Genomic DNA, 23,346 nt, shown 5'->3' with positions numbered 1-23,346 from the left:
TGTGTGTGTGTGTGTGTATGTGTGTGTATGTATGTACAGTGTCTCCTGTATGATATACCGTATTTTTCGCTTTATAAGACGCACTTTTGTTCCCCCAAATTTTGGGGGAAAGTAGGGGGTGCGTCTTATAATCCGAATATACAGGATGGGGGGTGTGTAATTATATATATATATATTATATACATACATACATACATACATACATACATACACACACACACACACAGTCCAGTGGAGGTACAGCCAGCTCTGGAGCGGTGCTGGGGGCAGCTGAAGCTACGGGCGGCAGCGTTAGCTCTCCTGCTCCCGCTCATGTAATATGCACAGCCGCTGTCCATCAGCAGCGTGGTGCTGAAATTGCATCGCACTGAGGGGCTGGGGCAGTGGGGCATATTATATGTGTGTGCTCCCCTTTGATCGGACATGCCCCTCCCCCTGAGTTCGGACATGCCCCCTCCCCCTGAGTTCGGACATGCCCCCTCCCCCTGTGTTAGATATGGCCCCCATGCTGCTGCCCATAGTAAAATAATGAACTCTTTACTTACCTCCTCCTGTGTGTCTGCCCGGTCTCCCTCCTGCCGCTATGATCAGGCACGCAGAGATATCTCTCTGCTGTCCTGATCACATGACCGGCACTAGAAGTAGGAAGTGCAGGAGACAGGAGGAGCTCAACCCCGAGGAGGGAGACACGAGACAGGACAGTGCTGCAGAAGGTAAGGAAAGAGTTTGACTAAAAGCAGCAACATGGGGGCGATATCTAAGAGAGGGTGATGTGTGCCTGCCACAGTGGGCCTGTGTGTCAGCCACAAGGGGCAGTGTGCCAGCCACAGTGGGCCTGTGCGCCAGCCATAGGGGAAATGTGGCATCACTTGGGGACGTGTTCAATATAAGGTGGCCATATCCAGATTAAGGGGGCTATGAGGGACATATACCCTATATTATTTGTTAGACGGACACTGGCATTATAAGACGGACCCCATTTATTAAAAAATTCTCTATTCCTTCACCAAATTTGGGGGTGAGTCTTATAATCAGGTGCATCTTATAAAGCGAAAAATACGGTATATGATTTACCAATCTTATCATCATGAACAATTGCCTGCGCCCAGACAAACCTGGAAAAGCAGTTGTGAGAAGCAAACATCACAGCTGCACCAAAGAGAAGCAGCTCCGACCGCCACAGTAGGAGTGAGTTAATTATTTGACCAAATATAGCTGGGGCATTTTCAAGTTGATAATTTTTTTTGTGGCCCCTGAAGGTTGGTAAAATTTTCCAAATGGCCCCCGGCAGTAAAAAGGTTCCCCACCCCTGCACTATACGGTAAAACGGACATATGATGCCTCAGGTTGGTACGAGTTGGTAGACACCAGACATGTATAGGTTTAGTTTTATCTAAGTGGTTGAAAAAAAAAAAAAAATATATATAGACTCAAACTCAGAAATTTGTCAAACAGTTTGCACTTTTAGCACCATTTTCTGCACACATAGTATCCTCATTTTTTAGGACCTGGTACTCAGTGATGCAATTTTGACATCGATACATGGTGTAGCGCACAAAGTGCTCAATGAGATTGGGTGATTCTGAACTCTGCAATACCAAATTTATGTTCCCAGAAGATGAAGACAGCAGTCAGTGGAAATCTGCAGCTTTATTCCCTGTATAATCAGGTTACAGCATATGTGGAGAGGGCGGTGTGCAGGCACACTGAACGACGGCCGTTTTGCGCTTCAGTATAGGACCGTAGAAGCGCCGTGCTGCAGGGTAGTGATTGCAGCTGTAGTGCCCAGCACTTCTACTTTGTCAATACCAAATGTATTTTTGTTAGTTATTTTTTTCCCACAGATTGAATTGGGGGGGGGGTAGTAAATTTGCACTTAAGAGTGCTTTGTTTTATTTCATTAGTACACCTAGGGGACTTTCTGGATCTCAGTCTGATTGCCGATACATTTGTTGATCAGCGCATCACTGCTCTGATCAGCAAACATGCACTGTTCCTTTAAGAGCTGCCCCTCCTTCATATTAAAGCTTCTACTTATTGAAATCAAAATTGCATGCCCCATCTGAAGAGTAACTGCACAAGTTAATTCTTGCTAGAAATATTAGATGTATCTTACATGGTGGAAAAATCAGATATTTTATACTTAATCTGCTGTAGAGTACTGTCCTTTCAGGATAGATTTATTCTGGTTTGAGGAATAGTCTGACACTATCCTTTGGCTTGTGCCACTTTGTGTACATACACATTAGCTGCAGCTTGAAGTTTAAAAAGACCAGGGTACTTCTTTAAGGACTATAAATTATACATCTTCCTTTGGAATCTGGTAACACTTAGGCAGTGTGTGCACACTTTTTATGCATTTTTTGGTGCGGTTTGTGGCCCATATTTGCAGGTCTTTCTTCATGCCAGCAAAGTCTGCGAATTCTGAAGTGCTGTGTGCACATTGTTGTTTTGCATTTAACACTTGCAGATTTGGAGCAAAAAAAATTGCAGCATGTCAATTGATGTGCTTTTTTTTTTCCTGCATTTTGTAGCCCTTCCACCCCCATTGACTTCATTAAAAATGGGCATGGCACAAAAACACATGCGTTTTTCTGACAGAAGGTGCACATTTCATGCAGGAAATTTCTCCACCAAATCGGCAATGTGTACATTCCCAACAAAATGTTTAGTTTTGCCATGGACATTTCATTTTTAGTTTAGTCTAGTCAAGTGTGAGGTCAGTTGTGTCTCCTACAAGGAGACCTGGAAGTCAACAAGGGCAGGACACTAATATCTGTACCAGTCTGTCATTGTTGACTGAAATTTATATCTGTATTTTGTATGTAAACCTTTTTAGAAGGAGGAACTTGCTGCATAATGATCTTTTAATATCCATATATAAAATTGTATACTTCCAAGGCCCTATAATGGTGACCAACCAAAATTTGGTCAAAGGTCTCATGTCTAAGTATTTACTTTAAAGCGTAACCGATGTTTTAATTTTTATTTCATAAATCAATAGTACATATGAATAAGCAACTTTGTAATTTATCTTAGACAAAATTTGCGTCTGTCAGAATCGATCGGTCATTACCAAAATTCTCAATTCCGAGGTACAATTTGTATTTGGTGAAGACTTTTCTATTACTGAGATAGGAGATGGCCGTTATACTGCTGAGATTCCATAACGAATGGAGGAGCTAGATGCAGAGGGAAGAGCTAGAGAAAGCTCCATCCCCTCCTCTCTTCATAGAATCTCATCAGGTCACAAATTACTTTGGAGGTCAGTAATCATGAGAAAATAATTGTTAATCTGAACCGGTTACCAATTTTATATAAACCGCTAAGACACACTTGCTCCCCTTTTACTAGAGCAAAATCCTGACAAACCTTTGTCCTGCTAAACACCCAAGCAATAAAAAAAGCAACATTTTAAAAACCCCAAATATTTTATTAAAAAGGCTTTCTGTAACAACTAAATACAAAACATGGGTGTTAAATAGGTCAGAATTATTTTTCTTTAGAAATTGGTAGCTTAAAGTGATTTCCACAACCCCAATTGGCCAAAATCCCTATAAGAAAGAGGGAAGATGCTTATATGTAGCATTTTCAAAATATTGGCAAGATTTAATCTAGACCATCATGATACCACACTAATGGAGTGGGAGTGGCAGATCTGCTTCAAAATTGGGGTAAAATAAGTCTGTGCCATTTGTCATCCACAAAACTTGAGGCAAATGGCAGTACCACCACAAATTCAGAGGTAGGGAATGTTAGGATTGGAAATAGCAGTGAATTCTAGAAGTGGTATATATAAACACTTTTCTGAGAACCTGATTAAGAAGCAAAAGATGTAGAGGCTCAGAAGTATCCAAGCATGTTGACATGATTCAAAACTTTACATTTTTTTTTAGAAGGGTGAGGTCGCTTTCTGGAGACCAAAAAAGATATAAAACCAAAACCACATGAAGTTGATAATGCCAAGACCAGGACTAAAAGCTAGGTTGTAATCCAGTTTTCAACCATCCAGCGTATTGCATCACCAGAAGCATTGTATATACACAATGCCAGTATGCTCAGAGTAACATTACAATTCACCAGCAACTTGAGGTGGTAAGGAAATCAAATTGTTGAAAACATAATTTGTACAAGGTCATTGTTAAATCTTATTGCCAAAAATACGCAAATGTTAATCATACATGAATCAGGAGATAAACAAACAAAGCAGGACACATTAAGGCATGATTGAACACAAGAATGTAGGATAGAGGGAGACTGTCTTTGGAATCATCCTCAGATTTTTAACACCCGTGCACCATTCACAGATCAGAGGAACCACAGAACTTTCACAGAAAATTCCAGAGGGGGTAGAGAGGGTGGTTCAAAGGGGGCGGTGGAAATAAAAAATAAAGAAAATTTAGGGACATTCTACGATCTGACTCCGCAAATAGCTCAGGCGGCCATGTTTAAATAAAGCGGCAAACAATTTCATTCAGACCAGAATAAGTCATCTCTCAGCCCTACACACAAACCAGGGGAGAATAAAAACAAACACAAACAGAAGAGGGTGGCTGACAGCTGCATACAGTGACCCATCAGCAGATACTGCCACATGCACTGGTGGCCAGCCCAGACAGTCCATAAGTAGAGGAAAAAAAAATAAAAATAGAAGATCCAGTAGCCTTTTGTGTCTTATTCATCATCCTCTTCCTCATCATCAAAATCATCTTCATCCCCTTCATCTTCCAAATCCCTTTTTCGTTTTTCTCCCTGGGGTGTATCTGGTGTAACAGGGGGAAAAAAAAAAATATATTAATTTTTCAGGTTGCCAAGAAATATATGTCCCACACATCTACAACTTGAATGTTATAAAAGGACTACATGCACAAGGTTACTGGACCTTTACAAAATTTGGTAAATAAAGTGTGACCTATGTTAGAGACTTTTTTTTTTTTTACAATGTGTTGTGTATTATGATCACATATGCTCCCAGCACGTATCAATATCTCCATTCACTTCCCTAGAAATGCCTTACTGATTCATAGTAGCGAGCTTGTTTTATGGCAGCTGAAATAAATAAATTCACTAACAGAAAGGTCAAAGACCAATCTTTTGAAAGTTATGTCTAGAGCATACTACCCCAGAAACGAGGGAAATCTCAGCCTTTACCTAGGTCGCCAACAGTAACAGAGCATAGTTAACTTTTTAATAAGCCGACTAATTTCTCAGTTTATGTATCCACAGAAAGACTAACAAGTTGACTACCGTATTTTTCGGACCATAAGACGCACTTTTTTTCCCCCCAATGTTGGGGGAAAGTTGGGGGTGCGTCTTATGGTCTGACTATAGGGCTGGGAATGAGGGTGCTGCGGGTCATCGGGGGCACGAGCAGGCAGCAGCAGCGCCTGCCGTGACCATGTGGGCCCGCTCATTACATATGCACGCCCATCCTCCCGCCCATCTCAGCGCTGAAGCCGGCACTGACAGGTGGGCGGGAGGATGAGCGGGGACGCGCGCATAGCAAAGAGCCGGCCGCATGATCACCCCTGGCAATTACAGCCTGGAGTGATCATGTGCGGCTGTATTCACTGCCCCCCGCACGTCATTACCAGCGCGGGGTGCAGTGAATCAGTACACTCACCCGTCTCCGTGTGTGGAGCCGCCCCCCTGCTGCACGCGATGTCTTCCTGTCTGTGCCGGTCAGCTGATCAGCTGATCGGCACAGACAGGAAGACATCGCGATGCAGCAGGGGAACTGCTCCACACACACAGGTCAGTGGCGCAGAGAGGAAGATGATCGGTGCTGCAGGGAGTGAGGAAAAAGGTGAGTATAAACGTTTATTTTTTTCTCTGTGCTATAGGATACAGGCCATATACCAGGATGGTATATGAGCAGGATGGATGGGGGAAATATGAGCAGGATGGATGGGGGAAATATGAGCAGGATGGATGGGGGAAATATGAGCAGGATGGATGGGGGAAATATGAGCAGGATGGATGGGGGAAATATGAGCAGGATGGATGGGGGAAATATGAGCAGGATGGATGGGGGAAATATGAGCAGGATGGATGGGGGAAATATGAGCAGGATGGATGGGGGAATATAAGCAGGATGGATGGGGGAATATAAGCAGGATGGATGGGGGAATATGAGCAGGATGGATGGGGGAATATGAGCAGGATGGATGGGGGAATATGAGCAGAATGGGGGAAGATGAGCAGGATGAGTGTTTATAGCAGGATCATATACAAGGCAGGAGGATCATTACCAGGATGGGGTACCTTAGTAGAGAATTTGGGGACATTACCCCCATAACAGTGTCAGCAGCAGATCCTCGCCCCATAACTGTGTCATGACCAAATTTTTTGCTTAAAGTTTTATTTTCCCATTTTCCTCCTCTAAAACCAGGGTGCGTCTTATAGTCCGAAAAATACGGTATTTTGGGGAATGTGTTTAAGTACCAGCTAAGTTTTTTTCACTCCACTGGATAGTAAATTCCCTTGAAACTCACCCTCATCATCTTCATCCTCTTCTCCTTCCTCCTCCTCTTCAACATCCTCCTGAAAAGAAAAAAATAAATAAATAAAAATGTAATGATCAGTCACGCACTGATCTATACTGGGAAACTAATGTTCTACATCCTGGATGTACTTATATGAAATCAACATGGTAATCATTTACCCCCCAGCACACCCGTATCATACTGACTGCACTGGGACCTGCAGTTCACCCATTGCCTTTGTAAACACTATTCCCAGAGGGAAGCGAAAATTGTACTTTAAGTGGTGTTCATGTCAAGAATCAGAAATACCTCATCATCTACTCCATCTTCATCTTCTTCATCGAGCTCATCCTCATCGAGCTCTTCTTCATCCTCATCATCCTCCCCTTCTGTAAAAGAAAATCATATGTAAGGTACAGAAAAATGCTTTATTTTCTCATCTATTTGAAGTAGGTTTAAGAATCAGTTTTAAATTAAAGCGTGTTGTGGCTTCATCAAGAGTAGATGACATGACCCAAACACTTGCCTTGTTCATTAGAATACAACAACTGTATGGTTAGTCAGCCGCGCCCAATCACAGACTGGGGAGGAGTGAATATGTATGAGGCTTATGAGCTGCCACCTCGGGAAGAATAAAGCTGCTGCAGGAGCAGCGTGACAGCCGCGCCAGTGATTGGCAAGTATGTAGCGCTTGCACCTACCCCTTTGTGCCAGATTCTGTTCCCCATAGACTTTATAATAAGGGAACCAGCATCTGGCCACATACCCTGGGACTGTAAGTAACTTGTTTTTTGCGGTATGCAAAAAAAAAAAAAAAAAAAAAAGATACCTTTGAGAGATTGTGGGTACCCATAGAGTAAGGATTAGCAACAAATGTAATATTCGCTGAAGGAAAATCTTAAAGTTCTACTAGGGAACATAGCTTACCTTCCCCATTCTCATCCGGATCATCACCATCTGGCTCTGGATCAGAGTCAGGTGCCTCTTTATCATCGGCATCAAAGCCATCAAGGTAAGTTAACTTGGGCAGCAATGCAAATACACTCTCCCTGTAGTTATTTAGCATGGTGACTTCGCAGTTGAACAAATCTAAACTCATGAGGTGATTCAGTTTTTTCTGTAAAAAAAAACCAAAAACACCATGCTGATCACATTTACTATACTTCAGTTTAAACAGTAGTATGTGAATATATATATATATATATACACACACACACACATACACATATACACACACACACTTATACACACACATATATACATATACACATACACACACACACACACATATATACATATACACATACACACACATATATACATATACACATACACACACATATATACATATACACATACACACACATATATACATATACACATACACACACACACACACACACACACTAAAACAAATTACCTGTGCTGCCTGCAAGCTCATCTTTGCATGAGTTACATATGTACCTCTGCAACTTCCCATTTGTGGAACATACTAAAAAAAAAAAAAACCAAAAAAAAAAAACTGCGTAGCACATTGGTGGGGCTCGCTCAGTGAGCAAAAGCAGTCTGAGCAGACATGCTTAGATAAGACTTCACACTTCTTGACTGGATCCTGCCAATGCTTTGGCGTTCCACCCCTACAGCTGACGGGCACTGTGATGTGCTGCAGATCATTAAAGAGCACATATCACAGTGCTTGTGAGCTGAAGGAATGGCAGGTAAAAGCTTCAGCAGGATCCAGGCTGAGGAGAGTACAGTCTGATCCGAGCTTGCTCATGCATGGTGCAGACACTCGGCTGTAGCTTTGAAGTGCTGTCCCTTCAGCTGAGAAGCCCTGTGATGTGCTGAAGATCATTAGAAAGCATATTGCAGAGCATGTCAGCAGAAGGTATGGCAAACATCAGCAGGATCCAGGCAGAGGAGTGTTTAAACTGATCAGAGCATGTGTGCTCGACTGCTGTCACTCACCGAGATATCCCCGCCCCCACCAATGTGCGGCTCAGTTTTTCGGATTCTGGTTCCCAAATCATAAGTTGCCGTGACTGCATTACAGCAGAACATATGACCCCCCACAGCGATGAACTTACAGAAGCAGCACACGTAATATTAGAAAAGTTATTAGGAGCAGTTAGGACATACGAAAGAGGGTTATTTTAGTAGGAGAAAACCTCTAAAAAGGAGATCACTATTATGACAGTGACCCTGACCATGACTAAAAATAGTCTGAGATTTTACTTTGTATCCCTCTGAAAAGTTTTCCCAGGATCTATGAGAAGCTCCTAGAGGCCTCCCGTGATGACACTGGCTGATAATCAGCAACAAGCATTATGTTTGCTGGTTCCCCCAATTACACAGGCCAATCTCCCGACAAATGGGCAAAACAAGCAACCTAACAATGTTTTTTCACCCCCATTTTTGGCAGATACTGTATTTGAGAACTCCACTGCTCACTCAATAGACCTAGTGCGCAGCCTAGCAGATTGGAGCTCAAAGTTTAGAGAAAGAAAATAAAACCCTCAAATAGTGAACACATGAATGTCACACCTTAGGCCTCATTCAGATGTTGCAAATACATGTTCAATCAGAAATTTTCCACAAACAAACCCATTACAATCTATTCACACTTTTTTTTTTACATCCCGTGTGCGCAGAACTCTGGAGACATGTCCGTTTTTTCAGGCATCACTAATGGAGGGAGAATACAAGACTATTGGTCGGTGAAAAACGTGGGAGTGGCATCGGGGTGCCGTACATATTTAAAATTGAAGAGGATAGGAGCAGCTTTTGTCATTTATTTATCCATCTGTGAAAAACTGATGACACTATGACTAAGAAGAGACACTGATGCAAATCTCACTGCAGTACTTGTTTAAACAAGGATGTGTGAATGAGGCCTTAGGCGACTACAAACATTGCCATTACATAGTGCTCAAACTTCAGTGGAGGCAGCAGAGGATAGTGAGGCAGTCAGACATAAAATTTCCCAACGCAATAATTACACTTTAAGGCTATGTGCCCACAGGACTATGTACCCGCGGATATATCTGCAGGTTTACTGCAGCTGATCCTCGGAATCTGCAGCTATCCATAGCTGCAGGATTCCAGCGTACTATCTGCGGTAAACCTGCGGACATTAATGCGACTTACCTGCGGAAGGACCAGCCTCTCTCTCTCCATAGTGGAGAGGCAGGACATTCGCAGGAATAATTGACATGCAGTTATGTGAGGCTGCGGGACATCCGCAGCATGGACACAGCACTCCCCATGTCCCATAGAATAACATGGGGAGTGTCTGTACTTTATAAAACCTGCGGATTTATGTAGAAAATACAGATAAATCCGCAGGTTTTCCGCTACAAAATCCACAGGTACATTGTCCCATGGGCACATAGCCTAAGACCTTGTGCACATGCTACTTTGTTTGGTGCAGTTGTGTGTACTTTGTGGTCCTAAACTGCATGTTTGACCTTCCCCAGCAAAATCTATCAGAAATCTGAAAGACTGCGCACGTTGCTTCTTTTTTGCCTGCAGCTTTGGTTGCAGAAAAAAAACGGAGTATGTCACTGAGTTTTGCCATTGACAATGGCAAAAAAAAAAAAAAAAACCCACACACACCCAAGAACGCATGCGTTTTTTCGGCCAGGAGGTACATTTTTTGCTGGAGGAAAAATATAGTGTGGGCACAGCCTAAAAGGGGTAGGTCACAAATTGAGCACAATATTAAAAACTGCTTTACTCTCCCTTCTCTAGATCCTCCACTGAGTTCTCTAGTGCTACTGCAATTAAAGAGCTCATTCACTGAGTGGGACATTGTCTATGCGGGCAGAGCTGCTGCGTTCAACGATTAGCTTATTACTGACATGTCAGCGCTGATTAGGTGGAAGCTCACTACTGAGCATAAAGGATGGTGAGCAAAGTGCTTTCTTTTTTTAATTTTTAAAACAAAATGTGCCCAGGGATTTTACAAAAAGGAGACAACCTCTAAGGTACAAATGAATAGGATGGTCACGTAATATAAAAAGGTTTATATACTCACAAGTGGCTCCAGAGTGTTTATGTCCTTAATCTTGTTCCCACTGAGATTCAAGTGTGTTAAATTTGGAGTCTTTTCTGCAAGCACTTCGAGACCACCTGAAATTCGGTTATCACTAAGCTCCAACTGCAGAACATAAAAAAACATTTCAGATGTATTATTGTTACATTCAAAAACCATGCACATCTTTCAGTAATGCAAATCAAAAGCGGATACAGATATTAGATGTGCCCTGTAATTAAATCAGTCTTTATTTACACAAGCTACTCATTCAAGCCAATTTTTCTAAACGACCCATCACCAGATCAACTGTCCAGCTTTTGCTTTTATTCCCACTACTCTTAATTATGCAGGGGTTTTGTTAAAATATGTGGTGTGATTTCAGAAGTGTAGGCCCTTTTTCCAGTGGTAGTTTTTTTATGGTCTTTACCAAGCAGGCAGTACTCAGAGTAGGTAATAGTTCCCAGCAGCCCAAGTACATGACCCTTGAGAGTCCTGTAGCAATGATTGGTAAAGACCATGATTAATTAGTGCAAAAAAAAACAAAAAAAAAACAAAAAAGGACATGACTCTGGAACTGTACAGTGGAATTAAAATCAAAGAGTTAGGGGAACAGGAGTATTGGTCTCTTTGGCAGATATATATATATACACACACACACACACACACACACAAACACACATATATATATATATATATATACACACATATATACATACAAACACAGTTAAAGTGTGTCCCTCAAGTCACACTGCCCCATGCAGCTACACTGCTGCCTGTAACAAGGCTATCGCACACATCTTACCTTTCTTAATTTCTCCAGTTTGGGAAGATTCGCTGCCGACAACAAGTTTATGTTGATCATACTTAAGAACTCCAAGTTCACAAACTCGGCTGAGAGTCCAGTAATTTTACCATCATCTGAACGACAGTTATCCAAGACCATTTCTTTGACCTGCAATAGAAGGAGAAATCACTAAATAAGGCATACAGTGGCCACATTGTGACCTGTTCCTAGCCCAGGAGCATTCTTAAGTGTTTCTTGCTGGAGCACAGCACATTGTAAACATCTGCAATAATGTGGTCAGTCAAGTCTAATGAGATTCTTCTGTGGGAACGGCAGAGGTCAGAATGGCTCTGTATTAAAGACACCCCTACATAACTAACTTCTACTGATGCTCTCTTCTATATCCCCCTAAACAGCTGCTCTCCCAGATTATCACAGTAACTGTACTTCTGGAGCTTCAGGACAATCATCGCTGAGGTCTCAACCACACATGCTCCAGTTCTCCATCACACCCACTGGCTTCCGGTTAAGGACTCGGCCCCATGTCAGAGCAGTTGCCATATTGCATTATTCATTCATCGCAGAAAAATAGACTGTTTACTTGGAAGTAAAGCCAAAGTAGGATAGCCATAAAGTCAGAAAACAGTGCCACAAAGCTCTGATTAGGCAAAATACATGCCATGGAAACTTTACAGGGGGCAAACTTTATGCTAAGGGGAATCTGCTAATTGAAAAGCGCGGAGAAAAAAAAAAAAAAAAGAAAAAAAAAATATATATATATATAAAAAAAAAAAAAATCTATCTATATCAGAGACAGGAACAACCTGATGTTGAATCACTGGGTGTAGAATGGTTTCTTATGAGAACAAACCACATGGCCCAGACAACATCAGGAAGCTGCAAAAATACTAAAAAAAAAAAACCTCTAGAAAAATTAAATAGTGATTCAAGCAGAGAAGTGTGAAGAGTTCTGCCCTTCGATGGGACAGGGGGGAAAAAAAAGCATCCTAGAGAGGGGGAGGACGACACTTCAGAGAAAATCGGACAGGACGGGTGATGGGACCCCAGAGAGGACAGGAAGAGGGCGAGGAAGCACCCCAGAGAACGGAATGGGGGCGGAGGGAAAGCGTCCTAGAGAAAATAATGGCGACGGTGGGGCAAAAAGCACCCCAGATAAAGGGGGTCAGGAAGGAGGGCGGAGAAGCACCCCAGAGAAAAGACGGGGACCAGCCTGAAGGTAGAGCCATTCACAAACAATGGTGGCGCCTATCGGCCATAAACATGTGCTGAGCGGCCGCAGCCCGAGCACCAGCAGAGCACAGTGCTGCTTTGGCGGTAATGGCGGGCACTGGAGGCGCCTCACGCGCAAGGCGGGAAGCAGCAGCACGAGGCGCTGGGCTCAGCAAGGGCCACATCCCGGGAGTGAGCGCCAAGCAGCAGCACGAGGCGCTGGGCTCAGCAAGGGCCACATCCCGGGAGTGAGCGCCAAGCAGCAGCACGAGGCGCTGGGCTCAGCAAGGGCCACATCCCGGGAGTGAGCGCCAAGCAGCAGCACGAGGCGCTGGGCTCAGTGAGGGCCACATTCCCGGAGTGACCGCCGAGCAGCAGCACGAGGCGCTGGGCTCAGCGAGGGCCACATTCCCGGAGTGACCGCCGAGCAGCAGCACGAGGCGCTGGGCTCAGCAAGGGCCACATCCCGGGAGTGAGCGCCAAGCAGCAGCACGAGGCGCTGGGCTCAGCAAGGGCCACATCCCGGGAGTGAGCGCCAAGCAGCAGCACGAGGCACTGGGCTCAGTGAGGGCCACATCCCGGGAGTGAGCGCCAAGCAGCAGCACGAGGCACTGGGCTCAGTGAGGGCCACATCCCGGGAGTGAGCGCCAAGCAGCAGCACGAGGCACTGGGCTCAGTGAGGGCCACATTCCCGGAGTGACCGCCGAGCAGCAGCACGAGGCGCTGGGCTTAGTGAGGGCCACATTCCCGGAGTGACCGCCGAGCAGCAGCACTGGGCTCAACGAGGGCCACATTCCCGGAGTGACCGCCGAGCAGCAGCACTGGGCTCAGCGAGGGCCACATTCCCGGAGTGAGCGCCGAGCAGCAGCACTGGGCTCAACAAGGGCCACATTCCCGGAGTGAGCGCCGAGCAGCAGCACTGGGCTCAGCGAGGGCCACATTCCCGGAGTGAGCGCCGAGCAGCAGCACTGGGCTCAGCGAGGGCCACATTCCCGGAGTGACCGCCGAGCAGCAGCACTGGGCTCAGCGAGGGCCACATTCCCGGAGTGACCGCCGAGCAGCAGCACTGGGCTCAGCGAGGGCCACATTCCCGGAGTGACCGCCGAGCAGCAGCACTGGGCTCAGCGAGGGCCACATTCCCGGAGTGAGCGCCGAGCAGCAGCACTGGGCTCAGCGAGGGCCACATTCCCGGAGTGAGCGCCGAGCAGCAGCACAAGGAACTGGGCTCAGTAACGGCCACATCCCGGGGGTGACCGACGAGCAGCAGCACAAGGCGCTGGGCTCAGCGAGGGCCACATCCCGGGAGTGACCCCAGCCACGTGTTCGGGAAGTAATCATGGCCTCCCAGCTCGGGCAGCACTTCACACTCCCGCGAGTGAGCAGCACGGAGCGTGCACAGGCCGGGGCCTCAGCGACCGTTTACATAAGCGGAAAAGCACGAAACCCGCCGAGGGCATGTAGAACGGAGCCGCTCACCTCAGCCGCCTTCCGGTTCCTCAGCTCCAAGTTCAGTCTCTTCTTCATGTCCATTTTCTCTTCTTGTAGAGAAAAGTTCACAAATTCCGACTTCCCCAAAATAAAATAAATGAAATAATCTGGAGCTGGCCGTGTGCGCCTCTTTATATAGGAACGGCGCCAAAGACACAAAGGAGGGGTTTGGTTATTGGGTGGGAGTATGTGGCGCGATCCATGCACTGACATCTACAGGACAGGCTCGGTACTGCACTCCCGCCTCAAACAGCGAGCCTATGGCAGGGAACAAGAGAAACTTTATTGACAACGCACACACTGAACAGAGCGTGGTGGCGCCTTTTATCGCCATTATGGGGAGAGAAGCACCAAATGGCGATGGAAGGCATGGGCTAAAAATAAGTGTCCTGCCCCGGCCTCGACCCTTCGGGACGGGGAGATACCATCGGCGGAGTAATTAACCGCACCTCACCTTTATTGGCGCTATTCGTGACGGTGCGGACAGAAAGCCGCGCTTTCCATTTCCGGTGCCTGCTCCCCCGTTGTACGCGCGGCCGTCGTGTCTGTGGCGTGAGGGGAGCCGGTCACAGGAAAAGAGCGGTTATTACACAGGCCTTTCCTCATGTGTAATGGCGGAGCAGCCCTGAGAAAACTCGACACCCATCTTCTAGGGTGGAGGGCAGGTCTAATAGAGACTAGCCCGTGTACAAGACAAAATGGATGCCCTGTAATAAGTTATGGAAGTAACTCATGGGGTAAATTTACCATTGCTGTATTTCTCATGAAGGCAGTCAGAGGATGTGTGGGGTATATCGGCTTTTATACCGCTTATGGGTATGTTCACATGGTATTTGATGCAGAAATGGCTGCATCTCTTGGTAGCAAAAATCCAGTATAAAATACGTGCATTTTTGCCACGGTTTTCACATGCGGTTTTTGGTGCAGATTTCCCCCCCCCCCCCCATACTAATAGACAGAAGTGACACGCTCCAAGTGATAAATACAATACATGTGCATGAGACTACAGGATTCTCATTACTTTGCTAATATCAGGAAACCCATCAGGTTTTGTGACAAATCTGCACTGACAAAAAGCAACATAAAAGGGAACTCTTCAGGTCCTATGTAAAGTAAAAGCAGAGTGTGTTCGAGGTGATAATTAGCATCCAGAGCATGTGTTTTTCACAGCCATCTTGAAAAGGAGAAAACTTCTATCATGCTCCTTTCCAGTCAGCAGAGCCATCCCAGCTGGTTTCCAATTGTTGCCCATTGTTCAGTTGATTGACGTCCCACATAGCCAGTGAATGTGTTGAGTGGGAGGTCAATCAGTTGAATAATGGGAGTGATTGGAGAACAGAACAGCTGTGACCTGCTTCTACAACTGTAAAGGAGCAGGGCTCAGCTTGATGGTAAGGCTATGTTCCCATGTCCAGTAAATCATCTGTAAGGCCCCTTTCACAGATCAGTTTTGTGCCTTCAGTTACAATCCGTTGTAAAAACTGATGCGACGGATCAGTCGAAAAAACGGATCAGTCATCAGTTTTTTCCATCCGTTTCTTTCGTTTGTCGACGGATCCGTTGTGATACCAAGCATGCACAGTTTAAAAAAACGGAATCCGTCCCTGGATTCTGTCATATGATGGATTGCGACAGATCCTGCGCCCATAGACTATCATAACAAACGCCGGATGCCCACGGATACGTCGCTGCCCGTTTTTTCGACGCACACAAAAACGTTCCTGTGGACGTCGGCGGCACAAACCTTTTTCGACAGATCCGTCGCACGACGGATGAAACGTGAGGCCATCCGTCACTAATACAAGTTGATGAGAAAAAAAACTGATCCACCGCTGCATCCATTTTTTTCACAAAACAACGGATTGCGACTTATGGCAAAAAACTGATGTGTGAAAGAGGCCTTAGGAGGAATCCATTGGCAAAAAAGTTGTGCAAACACAAGGCTGTATGTGCACGCTGCAGTTTTTTCTGCACACAAACTGCAACCAAAGCTGCACCTTGTCACAGAGAGCCTGGAAATGAAGAAAAAAAAAAACGCTTGTACTGATGTTGTTTTTTTGGCGCGATTTTGTTAATGCGTTTTTAAAGGCGAAACAAAATATGATAGGATAAGATAATTGATAGCTAGAATAAAAAGAAAAAAATAGAAAGGATATATAGATAGAACATATAGAATAGATAATAAGAAAGAACAGAATAACTCAATAGAGGGATAGTTAGCTTTTCCAGCTGTTTTTTTTGTGGGGATCCCCCTGTTTTTTATATCCAGCACAGGAACAGTAGCAGCTGCAACCTTCAGCTGTCTGCTGGACCTTGGCTGGTTATGAAATAGAAATAGAGGGGGTCCCACGCTGTTTTTTTTTTTATTTTATTATTATTATTTGATTTATTTAAAGGGAACCTGTCATCAGAAATTTCGCCCAAAAGCTAAAAGATTCCCCCTCTGCAGCTCCTGGGCTGCATTCTAGGAAGGTCCCTGTTATTATTGTGCCCCATGTGAGACCAAAATAAAGCCTTTATAAAGTTCTACCTTTTTGTATGCAGCTTCTGTAAATTCGTCACGGGGGCGGGCTCTCTGCCGTCCGTTATTCTGCCTCCTGGTCCTGTATGCCGCCCCCATCGCTCCTTTCCATATCTGATGCACCGCCCACTGCTCCAGCCATCCCCGCGCATGCCCAGTGCCAGTCTCACAGGACTGAGCAGTTTGACCGCTGGTGACGTGTGCGCAGGCAAGTGATTATGGACGGGACTGTGACTGTTATCAGCAAGTACCCGGCCATAATCTCTTGAGCGCGCAAACCTCTCCAGCGGTCAGACACACTGTGCTCAGGGTAGTGCTAGACTGTATGGGCTGCTTTCAGGGATGACGTCCCTTTGTCATGTGATAGTATTTTGAACACGCCCCTATCACATGACAAAGGGACGTCATCCCTGAAAGCAGCCCATACAGTCTAGCACTACCCTGAGCACAGTGTGTCTGACCGCTGGAGAGGTTTGCGCGCTCAAGAGATTATGGCCGGGTACTTGCTGATAACAGTCACAGTCCCGTCCATAATCACTTGCCTGCGCACACGTCACCAGCGGTCACACTGCTCAGTCCTGTGAGACTGGCACTGGGCATGCGCGGGGATGGCTGGAGCAGTGGGCGGTGCATCAGATATGGAAAGGAGCGATGGGGGCGGCATACAGGACCAGGAGGCAGAATAACGGACGGCAGAGAGCCCGCCCCCGGGACGGATTTACAGAAGCTGCATACAAAAAGGTAGAACTTTATAAAGGCTTTATTTTGGTCTCACAGGGGGCACAATAATAACAGGGACCTTCCTAGAATGCAGCCCAGGAGCTGCAGAGGGGGAATCTTTTAGCTTTTGGGCGAAATTTCTGATGACAGGTTCCCTTTAAAAAAAAAAAGACGTGGTGTCCCCTCGTTTTTTTAAAACCAGCCAAGGTGCACCAGACAACTGGGGGCTGATATTATTAGGGTGGGAAGGACCATCGTTATTTGTCTCTTTCCTAACAATAGCAGCCCACAGCCGCTCTAGAAGTGGCGCATCCGTAAGATGCGCTAATTCTTGCTCTGGACCCAGCTCTTCCTGATTGCCCTAGTGCGGTAGCATTCAAGGTAATAAGGAGTTAATAGCAGCCCATTGCTGCCACTAAGTCCTAGATTAGTGATGGCAGTCGTCTATGAGACCCCGCCCCCATCACTAATCTGGAAGTGAAAGCAAATAAACACAAACACCTTAAAAATCCCTTATTTGGAATAAAATACAAAAACACCCTCTTTCACCACTTTATTAACCCCCAAACACCCCTGCAGGTCCGATGTAATCCACACGAAGTCCCATGGCGTTCCAGCTCTGCTACATCCCTGTCCTGTCACAGTGCGCGCTATAGAACATGACTGCCTACTGTGAGTGCAGACAGAGCCGCACGATGAGAATGAACTTGGGTGAACCCCTGACGTCACAGTTGCGGTACTTGCAATTCGGCATGTGTCGCGGCAGTGAAGTCACGGGTTCACCACTGTGAGCTTCAGGCCGTAACTGAAGTGAGCCGCACAATCAGTGGTGACGTCACTCAAGTGAGTCCTCCACCTGTGGCACACTTCAGTCGCGGCGTGATTTGCGGTCACAGGTGGAGGACACCAGCTGTGACCTGAAATCACCTGAGTGATGGAACAGCTGATCATGCAGCTCCTTTTAGTCACTCAGGTCATTTGCTGTCACAGGTGAAGGACTCCAGCTGTGGCTGCTGCTAACCTGAGTGACGTCACAGCTGATGGCGCAACTCACTTCAGTTGCTGCGTGGAGCTCATAGCGGGCAGTCTTGTTCTATGGTGCTCGCTGTGAGTGTCAGATGTAGCAGTGCTGGAAGCGTCGTGGGACCTCATGTGGATTACGTCGGACCTGGAGGAGTGAATGTGGAGCGTCAGTAAAGTGGTGAAAGAGGGTGTGTTTTTGTCTTTTATTTCAAATAAAGGATTTTTTGGGGTGTTTGTGTTTATTTACTTTCACTTACAGATTAGTAGTGGGGGGTATCTCATAGATGCCTGTCATCACTAATCTAGGACTTAAGGCCCCGTCACACACAGAGATAAATCTTTGGCAGATGTGTTGTTGCAGTGAAATCATGGACATATTATTCCATTTGTACACAGCCACAAACCTGGCACTGATTGTCCACAATTTCACTGCAACCCCAGATCTGCCGCAGATTTATCTCTGTGTGTGACAGGGCCTTTACTGCATTGCCACTGCACCAGAGTAATCGGGAAGAGTCGGGTAAAGTCCTGAGACTGTCGCATCTAATGGATGTGGAAATTCCCGGCGGCTGCTGCCTGATATTTTTAGGCTGGGGGTTCCCAATAACATGGGTCTCCCCAGCTTGACAATACCAGCTCTCAGCTGTGAGGCTTTATCTTGTCTGGGTATCAAAATTGGGGGGACCACACGCCGTTTTTTTTAAAACTATTTATTTTACTGTACGATATAGACCCACACCGGCAGCTGTGATTGGTTGCAGTCAGGCACCTGTCACTCAGTGTGGAGACGCGTCTGACTGCAACCAATCACAGATGTCGGTGAGTGGGGGAAGCAGTGAATATGTATGAGCCTAATGAGTGGGTGCAGTAAATATGTATGAGCCTAATGAGCGGCCGACTCGAGAAGAACAAAGAGCTGTCGTGGGAGCAGTGTGACAGCTGCTCCAGTGATCGGTGAGTATGTAGCGCTTGAAGAGAGAGAGGCACCGACACCCCAAAATCACTCCAGCATTGATTTTGTCATTCTGGAACGAAGTTCGTGAGCTGCATTTTTGTTCACGCGGGTAAAACGTATGCAAAACGCAAACAATTTGTCACCATGCATTTTTCCATTGGTATCACAACCCCTCATTGATTTCAGTGAATGATAACATTTCACAAAAACGCAAGAAGAATGAACATGCTGTTTCTTTTTTGTCACAAAATTTTGTCTAAAAAACTGCTGACAAATAAACTGCAACATGCGTATAGCAAATCTGACTTCTCATAGACTTTGTTGGTAAGTCAAATGTCAGAACTTGCTGACAAAAAAAGCACCAAAAAACGCAACGTGCGCATATAGCCTAAAGGCCCCGTCACACACAGAGATAAATCTTTGGCAGATCTGTGGTTGCAGTGAAATCATGGACATATTGTTCCATTTGTACACAGCCACAAACCTGGCACTGATTGTCCACAATTTCACTGCAACCACAGATCTGCCGCAGATTTATCTCTGTGTGTGACAGGGCCTTAAGGCCTCCTTCACATATCTGTGTAAAAAAAAGCACGTTTTACACAGTATGTTTGGGACATGTGTATGACTGTCTGTGTGTGTCATACGTAAGACCGGTACTGGGAAAAAAATGCATGATGCTCAAATGTACATTTTTTTTACATGTAAAAGATGTGCAAAGCCATTAAAATTATAAATGCGAGATAGATAGTAGATACAGTAGATAGAGATATACAGTTCCTTGCGAAAGTATTCAGCTCCCTTTAATTTTTCAACCTTTTCCCACATTTCAGGCTTCAAACAAAGATACAAATTTTAATTTTATGGTGAAGAATCAACAACAAGTGGGGCACAGTTGTGAAGTTGAACAAAATTTATTGCTAATTTTAAACTTTTTAAAAAAATAATAAACTGAAAATTGGGGCGTGCAATATTATTCGGCCCCTTTAAGTTAATACTTTGCAGCACCAGCTTTTGCTGCGATTACAGCTGCAAGTTGCTTGGGGTATGTCTCTATCAGTTTTGCACATCGAGAGAGTAAAATTCTTGCCCATTCTTCCTTTGCAAATAGCTCGAGCTGAGTGAGATTGGATGGAGAGCGTTTGTGAACAGCAGTTTTCAGCTCTTTCCACAGATTCTCGATTGGATTCAAGTCTGGACTTTGACTTGGCCATTCTAAAGGCCACTTTACATGCAGCGACATCGCTAGCGATGTCGCTGCAGATCGCACTCGCCCCCGTCGTTTGTGCGTCACGGGCAAATCGCTGCTTGTGGCGCACAATATCGTCAGTGCCCGTCACACATACCCGCCTAGCGACGTCGCTGTGGCCGGCGAACTGCCTCTTTTCTAAGGGGTCGGTTCATGTGGCGTCACACCGACGTCACACGGCAGGCGGCCAATAGAAGCGGAGGGGCAGAGAGCAGCCGAAGGAAAGACACGCCCACTTCGTTGCCGGAGGACGCAGGTACGGTGCTGTTCGTCGTTCCTGGGGGTCACATCATGTAGTAATGTGTGCTGCCTCAGGATCGACTAACAACCTGCGTCCAAAAGCAGCAACGACATTTGAGATTAGACCGACGTGTCAACGATTAGGTGAGTATTTTTGATCGTTAGCGGTCGTTCGTAAGTTTCACAACGAAGTCGCTAACAAGGCCGGATGTGCGTCACGAATTACTTGACTCCAACGACATCTCGTTAGCGATGTCATTGCGTGTAAAGTGGCCTTAAGACCTGGATACGTTTATTTGTGAACCATTCCATTGTAGATTTTGCTTTATGTTTTGGATCATTGTCTTGTTGAAGGCCAAATCTCCGTCCCAGTCTCAGGTCTTTTGCAGACTTCAACAGGTTTTCTTCAAGAATGGTCCTGTATTTGTCTCTATCCATCTTCCCATCAATTTTAACCATCTTCCCTGTCTCTGCTGAAGAAAAGCAGGCCCAAACCATGATGCTGCCACCACCAAGTTTGACAGTGGGGATGGTGTGTTCAGGGTGATGAACTGTGTTGCTTTTACGCCAAACATATCATTTGGCATTGTGCCCAAATAGTTTGATTTTGGTTTCATCTGACCGGAGCACCTTCTTCCACATGTTTGATGTATCTCCCAGGTGGCTTGTGGCAAACTTAAAACAACACTTTTTATGGATATCTTTGAAAAATGGATTTCTCTTTACCGCTCTTCCATAAAGGCCAGATTTGTGCAGTGTATGACTGATTGTTGTCCTATGGACAGACTCTCCCACCTCAGCTGCAGATCTCTGCAGTTCATCCAGAGTGGTCATGGGCCTCTTGGCTGCATCTCTGATCAGTCTTCTCCTTGTTTGCGATGAAAGTTTGGATGGACGGCCGGGTCTTGGTTGATTTGCAGTGGTATGATACTCCTTCCATTTCAATATGATCGCTTGCACAGTGCTCCTTGGGATGTTTAAAGTTTTGGAAATCTTTTTGTAACCAAATCCGGCTTTAAACGTCTCCACAATAGTATCACGGACCTGCCTGTTGTGTTCCTTGGTCTTCATGATGCTATCTGCGCTTTAAACAGAACACTGAGACTATCACAGAGCAGGTTCATTTATACAGAGACTAGATTACACACAGATGGCTTATATTTATCATCATCAGTCATTTAGGACAAAATTGGATCATTCAGAGATCCTCAATGAATTTCTGGAGTAAGTTTGCTGCACTGAAGGTAAAGGGGATGAATAATATTGCACGCCCCATTTTTCAGTTATTTATTTTTTTAAAAGTTTAAAATAAGCAATAAATTTCATTCAATTTCACAATTGTGTCCCACTTGTTGATTCTTCACCATAATATTAAAATTTTTATCTTTATGTTTGAAGCCTGAAATGTGGGAAAAGGTTGAAAAATTCAAGGGAGCCGAATACTTCCGCAAGGCACTGTATATAGAAATAGCTTGTACAGCTATTTAGCAGAGTTAATAAATAAAGTTAAGGGGAAAAAAACTTTTGGTTCCCCTGTATTTTCATAAGTAGTACAGGTACAGCTGCAGGCTGCAACCCTCAGATGTCCCTTGGCTGCTTTTGATAAATAAAGGGGATCCCATGCTGATTTTTTGTTAATTATTTGAACAAATAACTTTTTAAAACTGCGTGGGGTCCCCCCCCATCTTTCAAAACCAGCCAAGGGACAGCAGACAACTGGGTATGATATTTTTAGGGTGGGAAGGGCCATGGATATTTGGCCCTTCCCAGCCTAAAAATAGCAGCCCGCAGTCATCCCAGAGAATGCGTATCGATCTTCCCGTTGCCCTGGTGCGGTGGCAAATGGGGTAATATATGGCGTTAATCACAGCTGTGATTTGGTAAAAAAAATCACAGCTGCCACAAAGCCCTGGATTAGTAATGGGTAGGGGTCTACGAGACACCTCTCTATTACTAATCGTGTAAGTAAAAAGAAATGAACAAAAAACAGAAAGAAAAATCCTGAGGTTACTCCAGGTCACTGCAACGGGTCACACAGCACCGTGTGAGCAGCTGCGGGCAGGGACGAGTGGCAACAGTATCAGTTCACGACAGTTCAATGTGGGCGGCTCTCACACCAAGTATTGTTTTATGTCGGACCGTGCATTAGGGTTTTTGCAGGTAAATAAATTTATGTCTTTGAGGTTCATTTTTGGGGAGCATCGTGGGACATCGCTATGGATTATGGCAGACTTTTTTGTTCAAATAAAATATTTTTTTAATATTTCTACTTGATTAGTAATGTGAGTGTCTGCTATACGCCCACCCATTACTAATACAAAAGCTTTATGTCAGCTGACAATTCACAGTTGACATCAACCCCATATATTACCCCGATTGCCACAGCAACAGGAAGAGCCGATAACAGCACCAGATTTGGCGTAGCTAAAAGATGCGCCACCTCTGGGGAACTGCGGGCTGCTATTTTTTGGCTGGGAAAGGCCAAAGAACCATGAGCATGAGCCTTCCCACCATAAAAATAGCCCTCAGTTGTCTGCTGTCCTTTGGCTAGTTTTGAAAAGTGTGAGGGACCCTACTCCGTTTTTTTTTTTGTTTTGTTTATTATTATTATTATT

The 23,346-nt window shown here is 45.2% G+C and overlaps 1 protein-coding gene across 1 annotated transcript; it reads right to left on the bottom strand.

The window, feature by feature from the left end:
• Positions 1 to 2,972: 2,972 nt before the first annotated feature.
• On the bottom strand, positions 2,973 to 14,356 carry LOC142315273 (acidic leucine-rich nuclear phosphoprotein 32 family member B-like). Its single transcript, XM_075352535.1, has 7 exons — positions 14,012 to 14,356; positions 11,324 to 11,473; positions 10,522 to 10,644; positions 7,413 to 7,602; positions 6,795 to 6,874; positions 6,495 to 6,543; positions 2,973 to 4,763 (listed from the first exon to the last, which is right to left on the bottom strand). Exons 1-7 carry the CDS (start codon positions 14,234 to 14,236, stop codon positions 4,675 to 4,677), a joined length of 906 nt encoding a protein of 301 aa, XP_075208650.1. The 5' UTR covers positions 14,237 to 14,356; the 3' UTR covers positions 2,973 to 4,674.
• Between the last annotated feature and the right edge of the window lie 8,990 nt (positions 14,357 to 23,346).

This window comes from Anomaloglossus baeobatrachus, chromosome 1, assembly GCF_048569485.1.
Source record: "Anomaloglossus baeobatrachus isolate aAnoBae1 chromosome 1, aAnoBae1.hap1, whole genome shotgun sequence".
In the NCBI taxonomy this organism is placed as follows: domain Eukaryota; kingdom Metazoa; phylum Chordata; class Amphibia; order Anura; family Aromobatidae; genus Anomaloglossus; species Anomaloglossus baeobatrachus.
Note: the sequence above shows the minus strand (reverse complement) of the source record. Positions and strands in the feature narration are given on the sequence as shown.